The 17679-nt window shown below is 43.6% G+C and overlaps 1 protein-coding gene across 1 annotated transcript in view; it reads left to right on the top strand.

The window, feature by feature from the left end:
• The window catches only part of Ints13 (integrator complex subunit 13), a 41361-nt gene that overhangs the window by 22132 nt on the left and 1550 nt on the right, over positions 1 to 17679 (top strand). Inside the window, exons 4-13 of the mRNA XM_050164740.1 lie at positions 2703 to 2807; positions 4780 to 4908; positions 6389 to 6473; positions 10153 to 10242; positions 10416 to 10505; positions 11562 to 11740; positions 12643 to 12813; positions 13083 to 13237; positions 13657 to 13887; positions 15500 to 15639. Of these exons, the coding sequence (XP_050020697.1) occupies positions 2703 to 2807; positions 4780 to 4908; positions 6389 to 6473; positions 10153 to 10242; positions 10416 to 10505; positions 11562 to 11740; positions 12643 to 12813; positions 13083 to 13237; positions 13657 to 13887; positions 15500 to 15639 (1375 nt within the window). The remainder of the gene's footprint in view (positions 1 to 2702; positions 2808 to 4779; positions 4909 to 6388; positions 6474 to 10152; positions 10243 to 10415; positions 10506 to 11561; positions 11741 to 12642; positions 12814 to 13082; positions 13238 to 13656; positions 13888 to 15499; positions 15640 to 17679) is intronic.

Below are 17679 nucleotides of genomic sequence, written 5' to 3'. Positions count from 1 at the left end.
TGATTGTGAACACTAGTGTGCTAGTGTGCTGTGAAGGGTGCAGATGGAGCAGGTGTGCTATGATTGTGAACACTAGTGTGCTAGTGTGCTGTGAAGGGTGCAGATGGAGCAGGTGTGCTATGATTGTGAACACTAGTGTGCTAGTGTGCTGTGAAGGGTGCAGATGGAGCAGGTGTGCTATGATTGTGAACACTAGTGTGCTAGTGTGCTGTGAAGGGTGCAGATGGAGCAGGTGTGCTATGATTGTGAACACTAGTGTGCTAGTGTGCTGTGAAGGGTGCAGATGGAGCAGGTGTGCTATGATTGTGAACACTAGTGTGCTAGTGTGCTGTGAAGGGTGCAGATGGAGCAGGTGTGCTATGATTGTGAACACTAGTGTGCTAGTGTGCTGTGAAGGGTGCAGATGGAGCAGGTGTGCTATGATTGTGAACACTAGTGTGCTAGTGTGCTGTGAAGGGTGCAGATGGAGCAGGTGTGCTATGATTGTGAACACTAGTGTGCTAGTGTGCTGTGAAGGGTGCAGATGGAGCAGGTGTGCTATGATTGTGAACACTAGTGTGCTAGTGTGCTGTGAAGGGTGCAGATGGAGCAGGTGTGCTATGATTGTGAACACTAGTGTGCTAGTGTGCTGTGAAGGGTGCAGATGGAGCAGGTGAACTGCACAAAGAGGGAAAGTCCTAAGTGCAGGAATTTTGGCCCCTTGGAGATTAATGTGCTGTGTTTGCCGTGTGTGGGTGTTTGTGTTTCACAAGATCGCTGTGGTAGTTTGAATGGACTTGGCCCCCATAATCTCATAGGGAGTGGCACTGTGAGGAGGTGTGGTTCTGTTGGAGTAGGCATGATCTTTTTAGAGGAAGTGGGTTACTGGGGGCAGGCACTGTGCCCAGGATACCACCTAGTGTCTCTGTCGACTTCCTTTGCCTACAAGCCAAGATATAGCCACCTCACGTCTGCCTGCGCACCACCATGCTCCCTGTCATGACAGTGGACTGAACCTCTGAAACTCTTAAGCAAGCCACCCCGATTGAATGTTTTCTTTGTAAGAGCTGCCATGGTCGTGGTGTCTCTTCACGGCAATAGGAACCCTAACTTAGACAATCCCTGAGCCCCTTATCGCAGGGACTTTTGTGGAGATGTCTCACAGGCATGACTGGTTATTTATTTCCTGGTCCCTCTTTCTTTCCTGAAGGATGGCAGGGTAGGACCAAGTTTCTAGTCATAGCATTGACTTTCTGGTAACATCTTCCCCGTCTAGGCACTGTGGAGAGTCCCAGGAGTTAGGTCATTAGCACAGAAGGACTACCACCCAGGGTAGTACCTAAAGAGTTAAGAACCAACTGTCAAGAACCTACATCCAAGATGAAATTGTAAAAAAAAAGATGAAATTGTAGAGAGCAGAAGATACTGTTAGTACCACAATACTTAGGACTTTATAAGGGTTTCAGGACATCTGTCTCATCTGCCAGGACAATAGACCAAAGTGCACATGTTACAACACAGCCAATAAGGGCGTGTTTATGGCAGTCGTACTGGACTGCAGTTTAACTGAGCAGTTACTAATTTTCTTACGTGGAACTGAACTATTCTTAGTAGAAGGGTTCTCAAGTGTTTAGTAATGGCCTTTACAGTTCGCTTGAGAATGGCTCAGTGTCTTAGTTAGGGTTCTACTGCTGAGGAGAGACACCATGACCACAGCAGCTCTTATAAAGGAAACATTTCATTCGGGTGGCTTACAGTTGGGAGGCTTAGTCCCTTATCGTCATGGCAGGACATGGTAGCGTGCGGGCCGACATGGTGCTGGAGAAGGAGCTGAGTTTCATACATCTTGATCTGCAGGCAGCAGGAAATGAACTAACTAGACATAGCTTGAGCATAGGGGACCTCAAGCCCACCCCACAGTGGTATTCTTCCAACAAGGTCACACCTCCAAATAGTGCCACTCCTTGAGCTTACGGGGGCCAATTCCATTCAAACTGCCAGACTCAGTAAGAAACATTAGTTCCTCTATTGAGAGTCAGAGAGAACACAATGAAGCTACCAGTGAATGTGTGTAAATGTGCCTTGTAGAATATATGGATCTTCACTGAATATATGAATGTCAACTTTTCTTCAGAAAGCAAGGCTAGGGGAGGGCTGGAGAGATGGTTCCAAGTCTACAGCATGAATTCAGACCTACACGGCAGGAGAGACTCCCACAGTTATCCTCTGACCTCCACATGTGCACTGTGTGCTCCCTCCATAAGTAGATAAATTATAACTTTAGAAAATTATTTTCCTTGTGGTAATTATAGAAAATTAAAAGACCTTTCTCATACTTTTCTGCTTTGTACAGTTTCTTACTCCACAAAAAGACCTTTTCTGAACTCTCATTTGGTGTAGTGGCAGCAGTAGAATTGCCTCAGTGACTTCAATTGAAAGCAGGGCCCTGGTACATGGCTGTGGCACCCACCGTCAGTGTTTGTATTATTTAAATACACAGATAAGTTCTGCGATTCACTTAAACTTATGTAGTTATTCTCTAAGTATTTATTCAAATACAGTAGTTGTCTACCATGTAACTGCTTAACTCAGAATATTAGCAGTCATGTCTGTTTATGGTCCTGCCCGAGCTGAGTATAATCATATACTGTTTATTGTTAACGTGGAAGTAGTTTGCTTCTCTGAATTCTTTACAGTATCTAGTCTAACATTTTAAGTGAAAGTTTTTTTTTTTAAGTCTCATGCAGATTCAAAAATGTGAGTTGGTCTTGATTCACACCTACCCCGTTGGTGAAGACAGCCTTGTGTCTGATCGTCCTAAGAAAGAAGTAAGTGCAGAGGGTGTGAGTGAGAGAGCTCAGCGGTGCTGGGTGCTGTATTGAGCCCATCAGAGTGCTGGGCTTGCTGCCAGGAAAGTATTTGAAAGTCTGAAAACTGGACTCTGTGCCTGATAGCTATGGTCGGGACAGACTGTTATAATGACAGACTTGACGTGCCTCCTGTTCCGCTTCATCAGTGACGTTTATTGTAATGTGACCTGTTGCAAGTCCAGAAACTTTATCCTAGCATGTGGATTTTAGTTACTTTAATAACTTTAATTCTTTACCCATCTTGAAAAATAGTACATTCTAATGAAATACCCTCTGATAGCAAAGAAACCAACTTATATATATGTTCAGGGAAAACCTACTTTCTAACTTTTACTTTAAAAAAAAATAGAGAAATTTTAAATGAAAAAATAATTTTGTAGGTTAATAAGTATAGTCACATCGCATCTTTATTGGTAGTCTGTATTTAGAATTGTAAATTTTCCATTTATGTAGTTATAGTATGCGCTAATGTTTTATTTTGTATCTTTAATTAAACCTTGTTCACTATTACTTTAGTCTATGAATTATTTAAATGGTACTTTCAAGTTGTCTCTATCATATTTTAGGTAGTTTCCTGATTATTTTATGCTTTTTTTTTAACGAGACAGTAGGTTGGTTTTCCTTTTTGGTAACTAAAATTAATTATTATTGCCCTGAAATAATAAAATTTTGTTAGTTTACTGTTGTATGAAGTTTTTACTCTTTTGGCTTTTGGGGGGGCCCACCACCGAGCTTCCAAATAAATCACACACAGAGGCTTATTCTTAGTTTTAAATGCCTGGCCTTAGCTTGGCTTGTTTCTTTCCAGCTTTTCTTAAATTATCCCAGCTACCTTTCGCCGCTGGGCTTTTATCTTTGTTAATTCTGTATTCCCTTCTGTACTTCTTTTCTCTGAGACTTGCTGTGCAGCTCATGCCCTCCTCCCCGTGCTCTTGCTCCTTGGTCCTTCTGTTTTATGCTGTCTGCCAGCCCCGCCTGGCCTTGCTCCTGCCTTGCTATTGGCCGTTCATCTCGTTATTAGGACCATCAGGTGTTTTAGACAGGCGCAGTAGCTCAGTTCATCTCGTTATTAGGACCATCAGGTGTTTTAGACAGGCGCAGTAGCTCAGCTTCACAGAGTTAAACAAATGAACGAACAAATGTAGTGTAAACAAAAGTCACGTACCTGAAAATATTATTCCCTAACAGTTTACTTTTTTTTTTAAGAGAGAGTTTCTCTGTGGGTGCCGGGGTTAAAGGAGTGCATCACTACACCCTGCGTTAGTTCTCTACACTTTTACTACCTGACCTCACACTGGTAATGAAGCCCAGAGCCAAACGTTTGCTGTGATTTCCATGTTCCTCCTCCTCCTCCTCCTCCTCCTTTTTTTTTTTGGCTTTTTGAGACAAAGTTTCTCTGTGTAACAGCCCTGGCTCTGCTGAAACTCACTTTGTAGACCAGACCAGACTGGCCTGGAACTCACAGAGATCCGCCTGCCTCTGCCTCCCAAGTGCTGGGATTAAAGGCGTGCGTCACCACCGCCTGATGCTTCTTAATTTTTATCTGCAGTGTTGTCCTCTATAAAGTGAATTGTTTTTCTTATAGTGTCTCTATGTGATTTCAAGTCTTATTTGCATATTGATAATAAGAAATTATAAAATATCAATACATATTTATTTAGTACATGCTTCCAGTCTAGGTTTGAAGAGGACGATGACAGTCTGTATTGTGTACCAATGGCTCACATAGTATATAGTAAATGGATTATACATGGTGCAGAAGAAACTTCATTGATGAAATAGTTATCCTGGCTAACTTCTACATTCCTCTCCCCCCACCACACACACACACACACACACACACACACACACACGTTTAAAAAGCCACTCCGCATGGGACTGTTGTGAAGTAATGGCTTATGGGTTACCTTTCTTGGGTATTTTCCTGCAGTTGTCCCCGGTTTTGACCAGTGAAGTCCACAGTGTTCGAGCTGGACGGCATCTGGCCACCAAGTTGAATGTTCTAGTACAGCAACATTTTGACTTGGCTTCAACGACCATCACAAACATTCCTATGAAGGTAGGCAGTTCTGAGAGCTCGTCTGTGCTTTTTGATTATTTGCTTGACATTCCTTATTCACTTTAATTGAACCTTTACTTTTTCTCCCTATATCATATTTTGTTTTGCTAGCCCACATTCAGTGTCTTTGAACAGGTCAGTAAATCCTGAGAATCAAAAGAAAGGATCACAGAACAAATGTTACATTGTTACTATTTCTAATAAGAACATGCCACCTGAGATTTTTAAGAACTATGTTCTTATTATTTTTATCAAAATATATATCTTAAATTATTTCTCTGTGATTCTTTTCCTGAGAGCTGTGTTACTAGATTTTACTTTGTTTGTTTGAGTGGATCTTTTATTTCCTGTGCTTTCGTTCTTACCTCCCAAATGTGAAGGTGTCTGACTAAGGAAGGGTAGCTCAGGCTCCTAGGTGATTAGCACTCTCCTGGGAAGGAGCCATGGATGTGAATATATTTTCAGCTGTGGATTTTCTCAGGAATCTGTCACTCTTTGTTCATATTATCATTCAGTTGTCAGGACCAGCAGCACGCCTGACCCGCAGTCAGGGGGTAAATGAGTCGTTACTATTGAATCCGTCCATAACTACTCTGACCTAAAGTCTCACGGTGACTTTCTTGGAGTCCTGTGTCAGTTTTTTCTTTTTTGCTTCTTATTTTTGAGACAGGGTTTTACTTTATAGTCCATACTGACTTGAAACGTGATCCTCCTGCCTTGAGCTCTGCAACACTGGGATCACAGATGTGAATCACGGTACCCCAGCCTTGTTTTCAGTTATTTTGCCCCTCTCCCATGGGTACTAAATTGCATGAACAATTTCATGTCCTCCCAACTTCATTGGCTGGTTCTTTACTGGGAGTTCTAGGAGACCCTTGAGAATGGCTTTGCTGAGAGGCCGTGAACAAGTGAAATAGTCCAACAACCCATGCTCATAGCTGAGTTATAAGACGTGCCGGGAAGGCAGCAGACGACCTGCTTGTTGGACCTGACACTTGTCTCTAGTCTCTCTGTTAATAGATAATGCCAGAAACAAACTGCTAAGCTTGTTTATTAGTTAGTGTTGCTACTTTAAATAATTGGTGTCTGTTAACTGACTGCAAGTATTTAAAGATGCTGTCGCCTGTTTTTAACAACTATTTTAAGTTCAACTTACATAAATATATTTGTGTATAAAAACTATTGGCAAGAAAAAATATATATTTGTAGTTAAATTCAACATTTCTAGAAGAGTCATTTGTGTTGATTCTGGCATGAGAAAGTCATTACCCCGGTGTCTGCTCAGCTCATAGTTGTACAGTGGAGTTCATTCACTGTTGGGAAGTGTTGCATCTTTAAATGACTGCGCCAACCGTCCTCTTATTTAGCTGACTGTGGCAGAATGGATTTGACCTCACTTTAAGAAAAAGCAAAGTAATTTATTTCATTATTTTTTATAAGCAAACCCAGGTAATTAAAATGTCTTAAACTTTGCTTAAAGGAAGAGCAGCATGCCAACACATCTGCCAACTATGACGTGGAGCTACTTCACCACAAAGACGCACATGTAGATTTCCTCAGAAGTGGTAAGAGGCCTGACCCATTGTTCCTGCCACGTACACAGACTGACCTCATCTCTGTCCAACTCCTCTGCAGTGTCCCCATTGTAGTTCTTGTCCATTTGATACGATTAGAGCCACCTGGGAGGACGGAATCTCAGCTGGAAAAACCTCCTTCATCAGGTTGGCCTGTGAATATGTGTCTTAGAGTTTCTGTTACTGTGAAGAATCATCACGACCATGGCAGCTGTCGACAGAAGGAAACATTCATGTGGTGACTTAGGTCATAGCAGGACCTGGTGGCGTGCAGGCAGATGTGGTGCTGGAGGAGTGAGGGTCCTACATTGTGATCCACAGGCAGCAGGAAATGAACCGAAGTGACATAGCTTGAGTGTGGGGCACCTCAAAGCCCACCCCACGGTGACCCACTTCCTTTAACAGTGTTACACCTACCTTAACAAGTCCACACCTCCATGAGCTTATGGGGGCCAATTCCATTCAAACTCCACAGCATAGTTGGGGGGGCATTTTCTTAATTCAAATTGATGTAGGAGGGCCCAGCCTACTGTGAGCAGGGCCAGCCTTTGGCAGGTGGTGTGGGGTTTTGAGAAAGGTAGCTCAGCAGGCTAGGGAAACAGTGTCTTCGTGGCCTCTTCTTCAGTTCCTCCTTCAAATTCTGACAAGTTCCTGCTTTGGCTTCCCGTGAAGATGGACTCTTAACTTAGGAGCTGAAGTAAGGCCTTTACTCCTCCAGGTTGCTTTTGCCTATGGTGTTTATCACACAACAGAAAGTGAGCTAGGGCAGTGTCCAGGAACTGACACTCTGTGATGAAAGATGAAAGTTTACTTCCGTTTCCATCACTGGCCCTCGTGACTTAGGTCGGAGGGGAGCGCTTCAGAGAGCTGTGTCTCCACAGCAGCTCTGTGTGTGTGTGTGTGTGTGTGTGTGTGTGTGTGTGCGTGTGCTTCACTGTCTGAGAGAGAGCTCTGTCCCCACAGCAGCTGTGTGTGTGTTTGTGCTTCACTGTCTTTGTTTAAAGACGCGGATGCTGTCGCAGCATGAATCGTAATCATGCACTCGCTCCTAAAATGAGTGATGTTTTAAGGTCTGTTAAGGTCTGAAGACCATCGAGGTTCCTGAGGTTCTCTGTAGACTGACTGCTAGAATGATATGATTGGTGTTGGGCGTGTTGTGTGTCCATAATTGTGAGCCGGCTGGGACGATGGTTCACTGGCTGAATCACGAGCAGGAGGACGACTGTGATAAATGTATGTACTGATATTTAGTAAGGGAGTGCTAGGAACCCATGAGATGATTCCAGCTTTTAAGATTTTTCTTTTTTAAATCAGAAGATTTCATAAAATAGCCTTGATTGTGAAAGTATTTCTTGTCTGTGGAGATGCTCGGTGGGTAGAGCACTTGCCAGGAAAGCAGAGGAACCCAAGGTCAGTCTCCAACACCCAGGAGACGCCTGTAGAGCCACAGTTGGGGGCAGAGGCAGGTGGGTCCCATACATTACACACGTGTACATGAGTAACTAAAATCTTCATACCTCTGTAGAGTTCTCCTGTGTGTGTATGACCAGGAAGTTAGGTAAGCCTCACTGAGGAGGACTGAGCGGGATCTCAGTTAGTGGAAGGCTCATAATTTAGCTCCGTGTCTGTATGCTCTCCTGCCTCGGGTCAGCGCTCTCCGAGCACTTGGTGAGCTCTGGGACAGGCCAGCTGTTTGTGCATTTCCGTTAGAGATGCCTCTGACATCTCGTCTACTTATTTATTTGATTTTGCATCCCCATGGCTGTTTCCCTTTCTCTCTCTTTTTTGTCTCTCAGCCCCTCCCTCTACCACCCCTCTGCCATTCCCTCCCCCATCCACTCCTCTGTTTCTGTTCAGAAAAGGGCAGACCTCCTATGGATATCACCAAAACACAGCATATCCATTTGCAGTAAGACTAAGCACCTTCCTTACCTTGAAGTAAGGCTGGACAAGGTGACCCAGTATAAGCAGTAGGGTCCCAAAAGCCAGCAAAAGCGAGACAGCCCTGTTCCTACTATTAGGAGTCCCAGAAGAAGACCAAGCTACACAACTGCAACATATGTGCAGGGGACCTAGGTCGATGCCATGCTGCCTCCCTGGCTGTCGGTTCAGTCTCTGTGAGCCCAGGTTGATTGATCAGTGGGTTTTCTTATGGTGTCCTTGACTCATCTGGGTCCTACAATCCTTCCTCTCTTCAGCAGGATTCCCCGAGCTTGACCTAATTTTTTTTTTTTTTTTTTTTTTTTTTTTAGACAAGGTTTCTCCGTAGCTTTTTGGTTCCTGTCCTGGAACTAGCTCTTGTAGACCAGGCTGGCCTCGAACTCACAGAGATCCGCCTGCCTCTGCCTGCCTCTGCCTCCCGAGTGCTGGGATTAAAGGCGTGCGCCACCACCGCCCGGCTTGACCTAATGTTTGGCAGTGGGTCTCTGCCTCTGTTTCCCCCTGTTGCTGTATGAAGCCTCTCTGACGACTGCTGGGCTAGGCACCAATCTGTGAGAATAGCAGAGTATCATTAGGCATCATTACATTGACATTTTGTTTTTACTCCAGTCCTGTTTGGTTCTATCCTGGGTCTCTGGGCCATCCAGCCTCTGGGTCCTGGAGCTCCAGGCGGTGTCAGAGGAGAGCCCACTCTCGTAGCGTGGGTCTCAGGATGTACAGTCATTGGTTGGTCACTTCCACAATCTCTGTGTTTCTGACACATTTTAAATCAAATTTATCATTCTTGATTTCGTCTTGTGTCTCTCAAATACAACCATAATCTTTATCTTTTCTGCCATTAACCACTTTTGAATGAAGCCCAATATTTTCTCAGCTAGCATCCCGAGGAAGAGGGTAAACTGAGAATGTAATCCACCACGTTCTCACGGCTGTGCTGTCTTAACAGACCACATTACTTGACTGTCCTCTCTGCTGCACTGCTGCCACACAGTCCTGACATCTGCTGTTCTCTTGCCTGAATGCTTTCCCTCCATGTCTGTATTTCTTCACCATCCTCAGAACGTAAGCCAGTCTTTGTATCTAAAGGAGGCTTTTCCATTGGCTTAGACTAGATCAGCGCTCTCTGTTGGAGGCCCCATATCGTGTCTTCTGCAGTTAGAATGGATCAGAGCTCTTTGTTGGAGGCCCCGTAGCCCCATATCGTGTCTTCTGCAGCACGTTGTCACTTCGTAGTCTCACGTTTATTTACTCTCTGGTTGACATCTGCTCCATGAGGGCAGGGTGTGGCTCTGCCCTCGTACACTCTCACTCCCAGAGCCTTCCTGCTGCTGTGAAGCAGCACACTAGGGTTTGGCTGTCCATGTTAGACTGCTAACCTTCTGAGTACTGGCTGTACTTCATCATTTATTGGGATGACATGGAGAGATTGTTAGGATGTTTGAGGTCTGTAAAACCTGTATTATTAGGTTGCTATTAAAGCAGCAACCTAACTTAATTAAATTAGTGAATGGAAAAATAAAATGAACCATTTGAGGGGAAATTACTTACTGATATTGATCATAGTTTATATCTATCCTCTAGTTGGTCTTCTTTGTTTTTGTAAAAAGAGTGTTCTTACAGAGCTCTTCTCTCTTCCGGAGCTTGAGCTTTCTTTGAAAACTTAAATAACCATCATTTTGAAGTTGGTGACCTCTCTAGTAAAGTTAGTGTTTCTGTGAACTTTCTGAAGGTGACACCCACTCGGGCGGCAGCAGCAGAGAAGGCCCATTTAAGGAGACCGTGACCCTGAAGTGGTGCACACCCAGGACCAACAGCATTGGTGAGTAGACAGCCCTGGGAGAGCGGGAGAATTGCCGAACACCAGAGGTCTTTGAAGTGTGATGTTGGGTCATGAATTTCTGTTTGAATTTTTATTTTTCATTGCTTAGAGACTCAATAAGCAATAGGACATTTCATTATATTCCTTCAAATCAGTGTTTTCTTTTGTTTCAGAATTACACTATTGCACTGGAGCATATCGCATCTCACCCGTAGATGTAAACAGTAGACCTTCTTCCTGCCTCACGAATTTCCTCCTCAATGGTAATTATCATCTAATCCGCGACTTAGGTGGAGCCATCAGTGTCACCGGAGTCTGTTTGCCGACAGTGCTCTGCACTCACATGGTTGGGAATCGCCTTTAGCAGCTGGGCTGAGGGTCGGAAAATGACTTTCTTCCTGACTTCCAGACTGTTGTTATATCTAAGTTTTGTCCAGCATAGTTTTAAGAATTTTTATTTAAATTTTGATCTTTAAAGTCTGGCTTGACATTTTTTTGGAAGCTGGACTAGTAGACCTCCATCTTGGCCCTGAACAGTGTCTGTGGGCTTCACCCTCACTGTAGCTAACTGTTTTCAGTGTCTCGCCACTGTGATTCCTAGCCAGACCTGAAGTTTATGGCTTGTTTTACTTACGTAATTTACATCTCAATTACTGACTTTCATCTTCTATATCTAAATTTTTAAATCTCTTCATGTAATAATAATTTTGGAACTATTGATTTTAAAAATCTGTCATTTTGTAAGTTTTTTATTCATTGTTATCTTAAATACAGTTTGAAGCTGGCGGGCGCACACCTTTAATCCCAGCACTCAGGGAGGCAGAGGCAGGAGGATCTCTGTGAGTTCGAGGCCACCCTGGTCTACAGAGTGAGTTCCAGGACAGCCAGAGAGATACAAAGAAACTCTGTCTTGAACCTCCCTCCCTCTAAAAAAATACAGTTTGATTATCAGAATATTTAAAATCCAAATTCCCTAGCATTTGGTAAGTGAAATAGGAACTCAGAACTGTGCTAGCAAGGCAGTACTGTGGAAGGGGATTGAGACTGTGCCTTCCCTCAGATGCTGTGTAGCATTCATAACCTGAGGTTTTTTCGGTCGCTTAGTTTTCACCTTAAATGTCCACAAGGAGGTTTTTATGTGACCTTGAAATTGAGTAAACATGCAAACAGCCATTAGAACTGTTTGGGAAACTAGCCCTATAACGTGTAAACTAGAGAAGCTAGGTGTTAAGGGAGTGTAGATGCACCAGCTTAGCCCTGCTGGCTAAAATAGGAGCTGTTTGAGTTTGTTACCGACAGCTTGATCTTGCTTCTGACAGGTCGATCTGTGTTGTTGGAACAGCCACGAAAGTCAGGTTCCAAAGTCATCAGTCACATGCTTAGCAGCCATGGAGGGGAGATCTTTTTGCATGTCCTTAGCAGCTCTCGATCCATTCTAGAAGATCCGCCTTCCATTAGTGAAGGCTGTGGAGGAAGAGTTACAGACTACCGGATTACAGTGAGACTTTTAAAAAATGTTTATTTTATGTGTGGGTTTTGTCTGTATGTATGTTTGTGCACTGTGTGCATGCCTGTTTCCTTTGGAGGCCAGAAGAGGGTGTTCTGCTCTCTGGAACTGGAGTTAGAGACAGTTGTTAGTCACTGAGTGGGTGCTGAGAATCTAACCTGGGCCCTCTGCAAGAGCAGCCACTGGACATCTGTCCAGCCCTGGTATAAACCTCACTATCTGTATGTTTGTTTTGAGTCATTTAGCAAGAGTTCTTGTATGTTAAGGTTATGGGGAACACCGGTCTCAGCGGAGCTGGTTGTTGTTTCCATAACCGACATCACTGTGTCTTCTCTGCCTTGTGATGCATTCAGTGACTGGGAAGTGTCTGGGTCCTAAAGCACCAGAGTCAGAGAGGAACAGACTAGTGCTTTCTTTTGTGTGTATTGATATTTCAGGGCTACTTTTTTGAGATGGTTTGGAACTTAAACGTGGATTTATGTATATATGTACACATGATAAACTACCAACTATTATATACTTTAATTATTTTATTAGACTTTTGGGTAATAATTTTTAAGGGGCTGAAAACCAATTAGTATTCATTATAGAAAAGTGAGACCGTAACAAACGTCTAAAAACCAAACAAACGAAAAGCTAAGACTCCATCATTCAAAGACCGTTGTTCAGGCTCTGTCAGGCAGCTTTTTCATAAGCAGATTGGTCTGGAAGAAAGCGGTTAAATCATAGGAATGGAGTAGAGGTTTCAACTTGGAGAGGGGGCGGGGCTCGCAGTGAGAAGGGGCTGTGCTGGCGGTCACAGGACAGAGGCCGTGAGGGAAGTGACTGTCAGATGTAACCCGTGCTGCAACTCTAGACTAGTTTCTAATTGTGTCTTATCTGGTTATCATTAGGATTTTGGTGAATTTATGAGGGAAAACAGGTTAACTCCTTTTCTAGACCCCAGATATAAAATGGATGCGAGTCTAGAGATCCCGCTGGAACGTGCAAAGGACCAGTTAGAAAAGCACACCCGTTACTGGCCCATGATTATCTCACAAACCACCATTTTCAACATGCAAGCGGTGAGTCTCATTTTACTTTATTTCTGGATTAGTGTGTATTTATAAATATGTTTGTAGAAAAAAATTAAGCATTTGTAATTGGTGCCACTTTGAGTTTGTTGCGACTGAAGAATTAGTGGTGAGGACAGAAGCAGCAGTTATGGGTCCTCCTTGTGACCGTCGTTAAAGTCAGCTTGAAACCAACTTCGTCCTTAATACTTTGATGCTTGGTTTTCAAGACAGATTTCCTTTTTCTCTTCTTTCTTTTCTTTCTTGTTTTAACCTAACAGGTCGTTCCATTAGCCAGTGTTATTGTGAAAGAGTCTTTGACAGAAGAAGACGTGTTAAACTGTCAGAAAACTGTATACAACTTGGTCGACATGGAAAGGAAAAATGACCCTCTTCCTACTTCTACAGTGGGCGCCAGAGGGAAGGGCCCCAAAAGGTAGTGCATGTGTGCTCTGTGGAGGTGTGAATTACCAGAGGGGTGCATGTGTGTGCTCTGTGGAGGTGTGAATTATCAGAGGGGTGCATGTGTGTGCTCTGTGTAGGTGTGAATTATCAGAGGGGTGCGTGTGTGCTCTGTGTAGGTGTGAATTATCAGAGGGGTGCATGTGTGTGCTCTGTGTAGGTGTGAATTATCAGAGGGGTGCGTGTGTGCTCTGTGTAGGTGTGATGGAGAAGTAGGATCGTAGGCACTGCTCCAGTGTGACTTGAGTTCCACCATTCACCATGCACTGAAGGGAAAGAAGTACATCTCTGCTTCTGGGTCCTTTATCATAGCAAGTGGGGTCAGCAGCACTGAGCGTTTAGATGTTTAGACATAAGGAGCATTTCTGAGGATGCGTTTGACCTTTACTGCAGAGATGAACAGTACCGTATCATGTGGAATGAATTAGAGACCCTTGTCAGAGCTCATGTCAGCAACTCAGAGAAGCATCAAAGAGTCTTGGAGTGTCTGATGGCATGTCGGAGCAAACCACCGGAAGAAGAAGAGCGGAAGAAGCGAGGGAGGAAGAGGGAAGACAGGGAGGACAAGTCAGAGCAAGCCGTGAAGGACCATGGGCCTGAGAAGCCCCGGCCAGACTCAGACAGGTGACTTGTTCCCTTGGCAGGCGCCTTTGCCTGTGCTTTCCCGTAGCACATCCCCTCCATCCATGCCTGTCCGTTCTGTAACTGCACTGTTAGTTACAGCCTTTCTTTACCTAAAACAGTGCAAAACTCCTGATTTTTCCTAACTAGTTGATGATGATGATGATGATGACATTTGATGCCAATATGCTCTTTGAATATTGTAAAATTTCAAAAACATAATTTTATGTTCAGTCAGTGAGTGGTTTGCCAGGCGTCTGTCACAAGCTCCCATCCTAAAAGAACATTCTGCCTTATGTTAGAGACAGGCCACGCTTCAGTGATCACAGCCAAGTGTGGAAGGCACTATCTTACATGAGTTAGATGCAGGCTGCCCTTTGGAGCAGATGAGCATGCAGTCCTAATCCTGACATCATTCCTGAATAGCACTTTTTCCCCTTAGTGACCTTAAAGTTTGAATTTATAAAAACTATCAAAAGTAATAAAATGTTAAAATGTGGGCCAGCAAGATGGCCCACAGAGTAAAAGCGCTTGAGGCCATACTTGACTACCTGAGTTGGATCCCTGGGACCAACATGATGAAAGAGAGAGCTGACTCTTGCATGGTGTCCTCTGACCTTCACACATATGCCATTGTGCATGTATTCCCCCCCCCCATTTTAAGTTAGCAAATATTGTAAATGTATCACCTTCTACCTCGTGCTACAAATCAGGCAAGATAGCTAGGTAAGTGGGTATTGGGATATGTCCCTAAAAACTGCAGAACATTTCCTAATAGGAAATTACAAACACAGACAGCTGTAACAGATAGCTTCTGCACTCCCAATTACTAATTCACAGCAGATGTCTGCTCTCACGTACATGTTTCCACACCTACCACCTTCACTGCTCCGTAGGAATCACTGACAGTAGTCTGGAAACCCTGTTCATTTCTAGGTAGCTAGAGCACTTCGTTTCTCAGCAGTTTAAGAAGTGCACTTTTTCCTGCCCACTATAAGAAAAAGAAAGAACTACTTTAGCCTCAACTAACCTTCAGTACGGCCTTGTGCAAAAATGGGAAGTATTTCTCTTACTGAAGAAGCCTAATAAAAGCTTAGAGTAGGGTCTTTAATCCCAGCACTTGGGAAAAAGAGGCAAGTGGGTCTTTGTGAGTTTCAGGTCAGCCTAGTCTATGTAATGAGTTTCAGGCCAGCGAGGGCCACATAGTGAGACTTTATCTCAAGAAAAAACTTTAGAGTAAAGCTCCCCAGTTATGAAACCTGTATACATTCCTCATTACATAGGCCACACCACACATGACAATAAGATCATAATCTTCTTGTAATTTGAATTGATTTTTTTCTTAATTTTTAAGAAGACATGTGAAATGTCCTCTGGGTGTTACATCGTTTCTAACTATTAGCTTAAGTTTCCCTTTTATCTGGCTAATCTCTGAGCTGTTCCTGCTATAAAGGGAAGTAAAGTTGTGTTGAACTCATTAAATTCTTTTATATGACTTTTAGATTCTTTTGTGAGAGCAAATGTTTTTGGAAACTGATATACACAGATGTGTGCTCACTGGGCCATTTATAGACTTGTAAATTAAACTCGGCTTCCTTATCTGTCACTCTGCAAGGTTGAAGGGGATTTTAGAACGCGGGAAAGAAGAGTTGGCTGAAGCAGAGGTTATAAAGGACTCACCTGACTCCCCAGAGCCTCCAAACAAAAAACCCCTTGTTGAAATAGATGAGACGCCGCACATGGAAAAGTCTAAAGGTAAGGACGGCCCTGGGAGCCAGGACAGTTTCCAACAAAGCTCTTGTTTTGTGCAGGATTACATCACGCTGTGTCTGTGAGAAAGAGCTCCTGGTGTCCAGATATCAGACAGGAGATTCTGTTCACAGCCTTGAAACTAAAGACATTTTTCAACATTAAAAAAAGAAGAAGAAAAGAAAGATAGTTGCACTATACTCTGTAATGAACGCTTTGAAAAGAAAAGTGCTTTTTGTAAAGTCTGTACTGAAGAAATTGCAGACTAGAAGCTTACATTTGCTGTGTCCTGGAACTGCCTGGTGCTGCTTACAGAGACAGACTCTCCTCCGTGCCCCTTCCTTGGTACACATCTTCAGTTAATGCACAAAGGCGTTGGTTTTCTTCTGACATCTTCATCACATGCATCGTGGTGTTGCTCACAGTTCCCCTCCACACACAACACTGTCTTGTCCCTGCTCGCTGCTCACAATCCCTCTTCTCCTCAGCCACCCTCTTCCACATATGTACATGTGTACAAACACACAAGTCTAGGTTCTACATGTGAGAAAGGTCTGTGCTGCTCCCCCTCCCAGCCTTGCTGTCCAGGGACACGACACTCATTTAGCAGTAAATTAAGATGTGACCTGACCAAACTTACATGAAGATACTGTTCTAAATCGTATTTTTACCATAAAACCTTTCATCTTATTTATAGGCTGAGAAGCTTATTTTCTTCTTGAAGTAATTCTTGGTCTCAAAGATGGAGCTTGAACTCAAGTTCCTGATGTCAGTCTGGGCCTTAGTGTCCTTGAAGGTCACCTGGGCTCAGTACGTGGGAAATCATCAGACTGTCTGGTGCCTTGTGCCTGTGTGACTCCTGGACAGCAAGAGCAGGGCGGCCTCACTTGCTGCTGGCTGGTCATCCTGGGAGCAGGCAGGAGGGTTTGCACCTTAGCGCTCTGTCAGTAGATAGGGACACGGTGATGCTTCACTTCCCTAATCTCCTTGCAGTTGGGGAATCGGGGGTCACCTTGAGGTGATCTTCTGGTGTCTGCTGTGAGTAATCCTTTCGTACACTGTGAAACTGTGTTGCTCTCATAGGTTTAATAAAGAGCTAACTGGCCAATAGCTAGGCAGGAAGAGCTTAGGTTGGGAGCCGGACTGAGAGTGCACTGGGAAGAGGAAGGGTGGAGTCACCAGTCGGATGGAGAGGAAGCAGAGCATGTAGAGAAGGAAGTCATGAGCATGTGGCAACACGTAAATGAAGAAATATGGATTAAAGTATGAGTTAGCCTGAGCTATTGGCCAAGCATTTATAATTAATAATAAATTTCTGTGTGGTTATTTGAAAACTGAATGATGGGAAAGAAAAGTCCACCTACTTATGGCACGCAACATGGGGTATGTTTCTTGGAGTTTTTTATTAACATATATACTTGATATGTGTTAATATATAGTTTTATATATATTATGTATAACATATTGGGGCTGCTGTTAACACAGTTTAGACTAGAATAAGCTTTGGTATATAAAGAGAAGAAACAAACTGGAAAACAGAAGAGCTGCAGTCTTCTGAACTGTAGACCATCACCGCAGGAACTGCTCCCATTCGATTTAGATTAGTCTCAGAATCGCGAGGAGATGCGGAGAGAAGATGAACTTGGCATACTGAGAAAAGGTACCGAGTCACATGGCAGACAGAGAATGGGTAATAAACATGAGTTAATTTAAAATGTAAAAGTTAGCTAGTAACAAGCCTGAGCTGTTGACCCAGCATTTATAATTAATAAGTTTCTATGTGGTTATTTGGGAACCAGATGGTGGGAAAGAAACCTGCCTACATCTGCTATATCTGCTCCTCAGGCCATTGCCAGAGTTAGAAATGGTGTGATTTAAATCAGTGCCTTCTGGTAATCATACACCTCACATGTCAGCTGCACCACTGTGGATCAGAATGAGAAATGTAGGTAATTCGTACATGTATTAAGTGTATCTGAATCATACTCACCCCCAGTTCCTGCTTCCCTCTCCACCCATATGTCCCCCTCCCACCTTCATGTCTTT

The sequence above is a fragment of the Alexandromys fortis genome, unplaced genomic scaffold, assembly GCF_014885135.2.
Source record: "Alexandromys fortis isolate MF-2015 unplaced genomic scaffold, M_Fortis_MF-2015_v1.1 scaffold_153, whole genome shotgun sequence".
NCBI lineage: Eukaryota > Metazoa > Chordata > Mammalia > Rodentia > Cricetidae > Alexandromys > Alexandromys fortis.
This window is presented reverse-complemented; position numbering and strand designations above follow the sequence as displayed.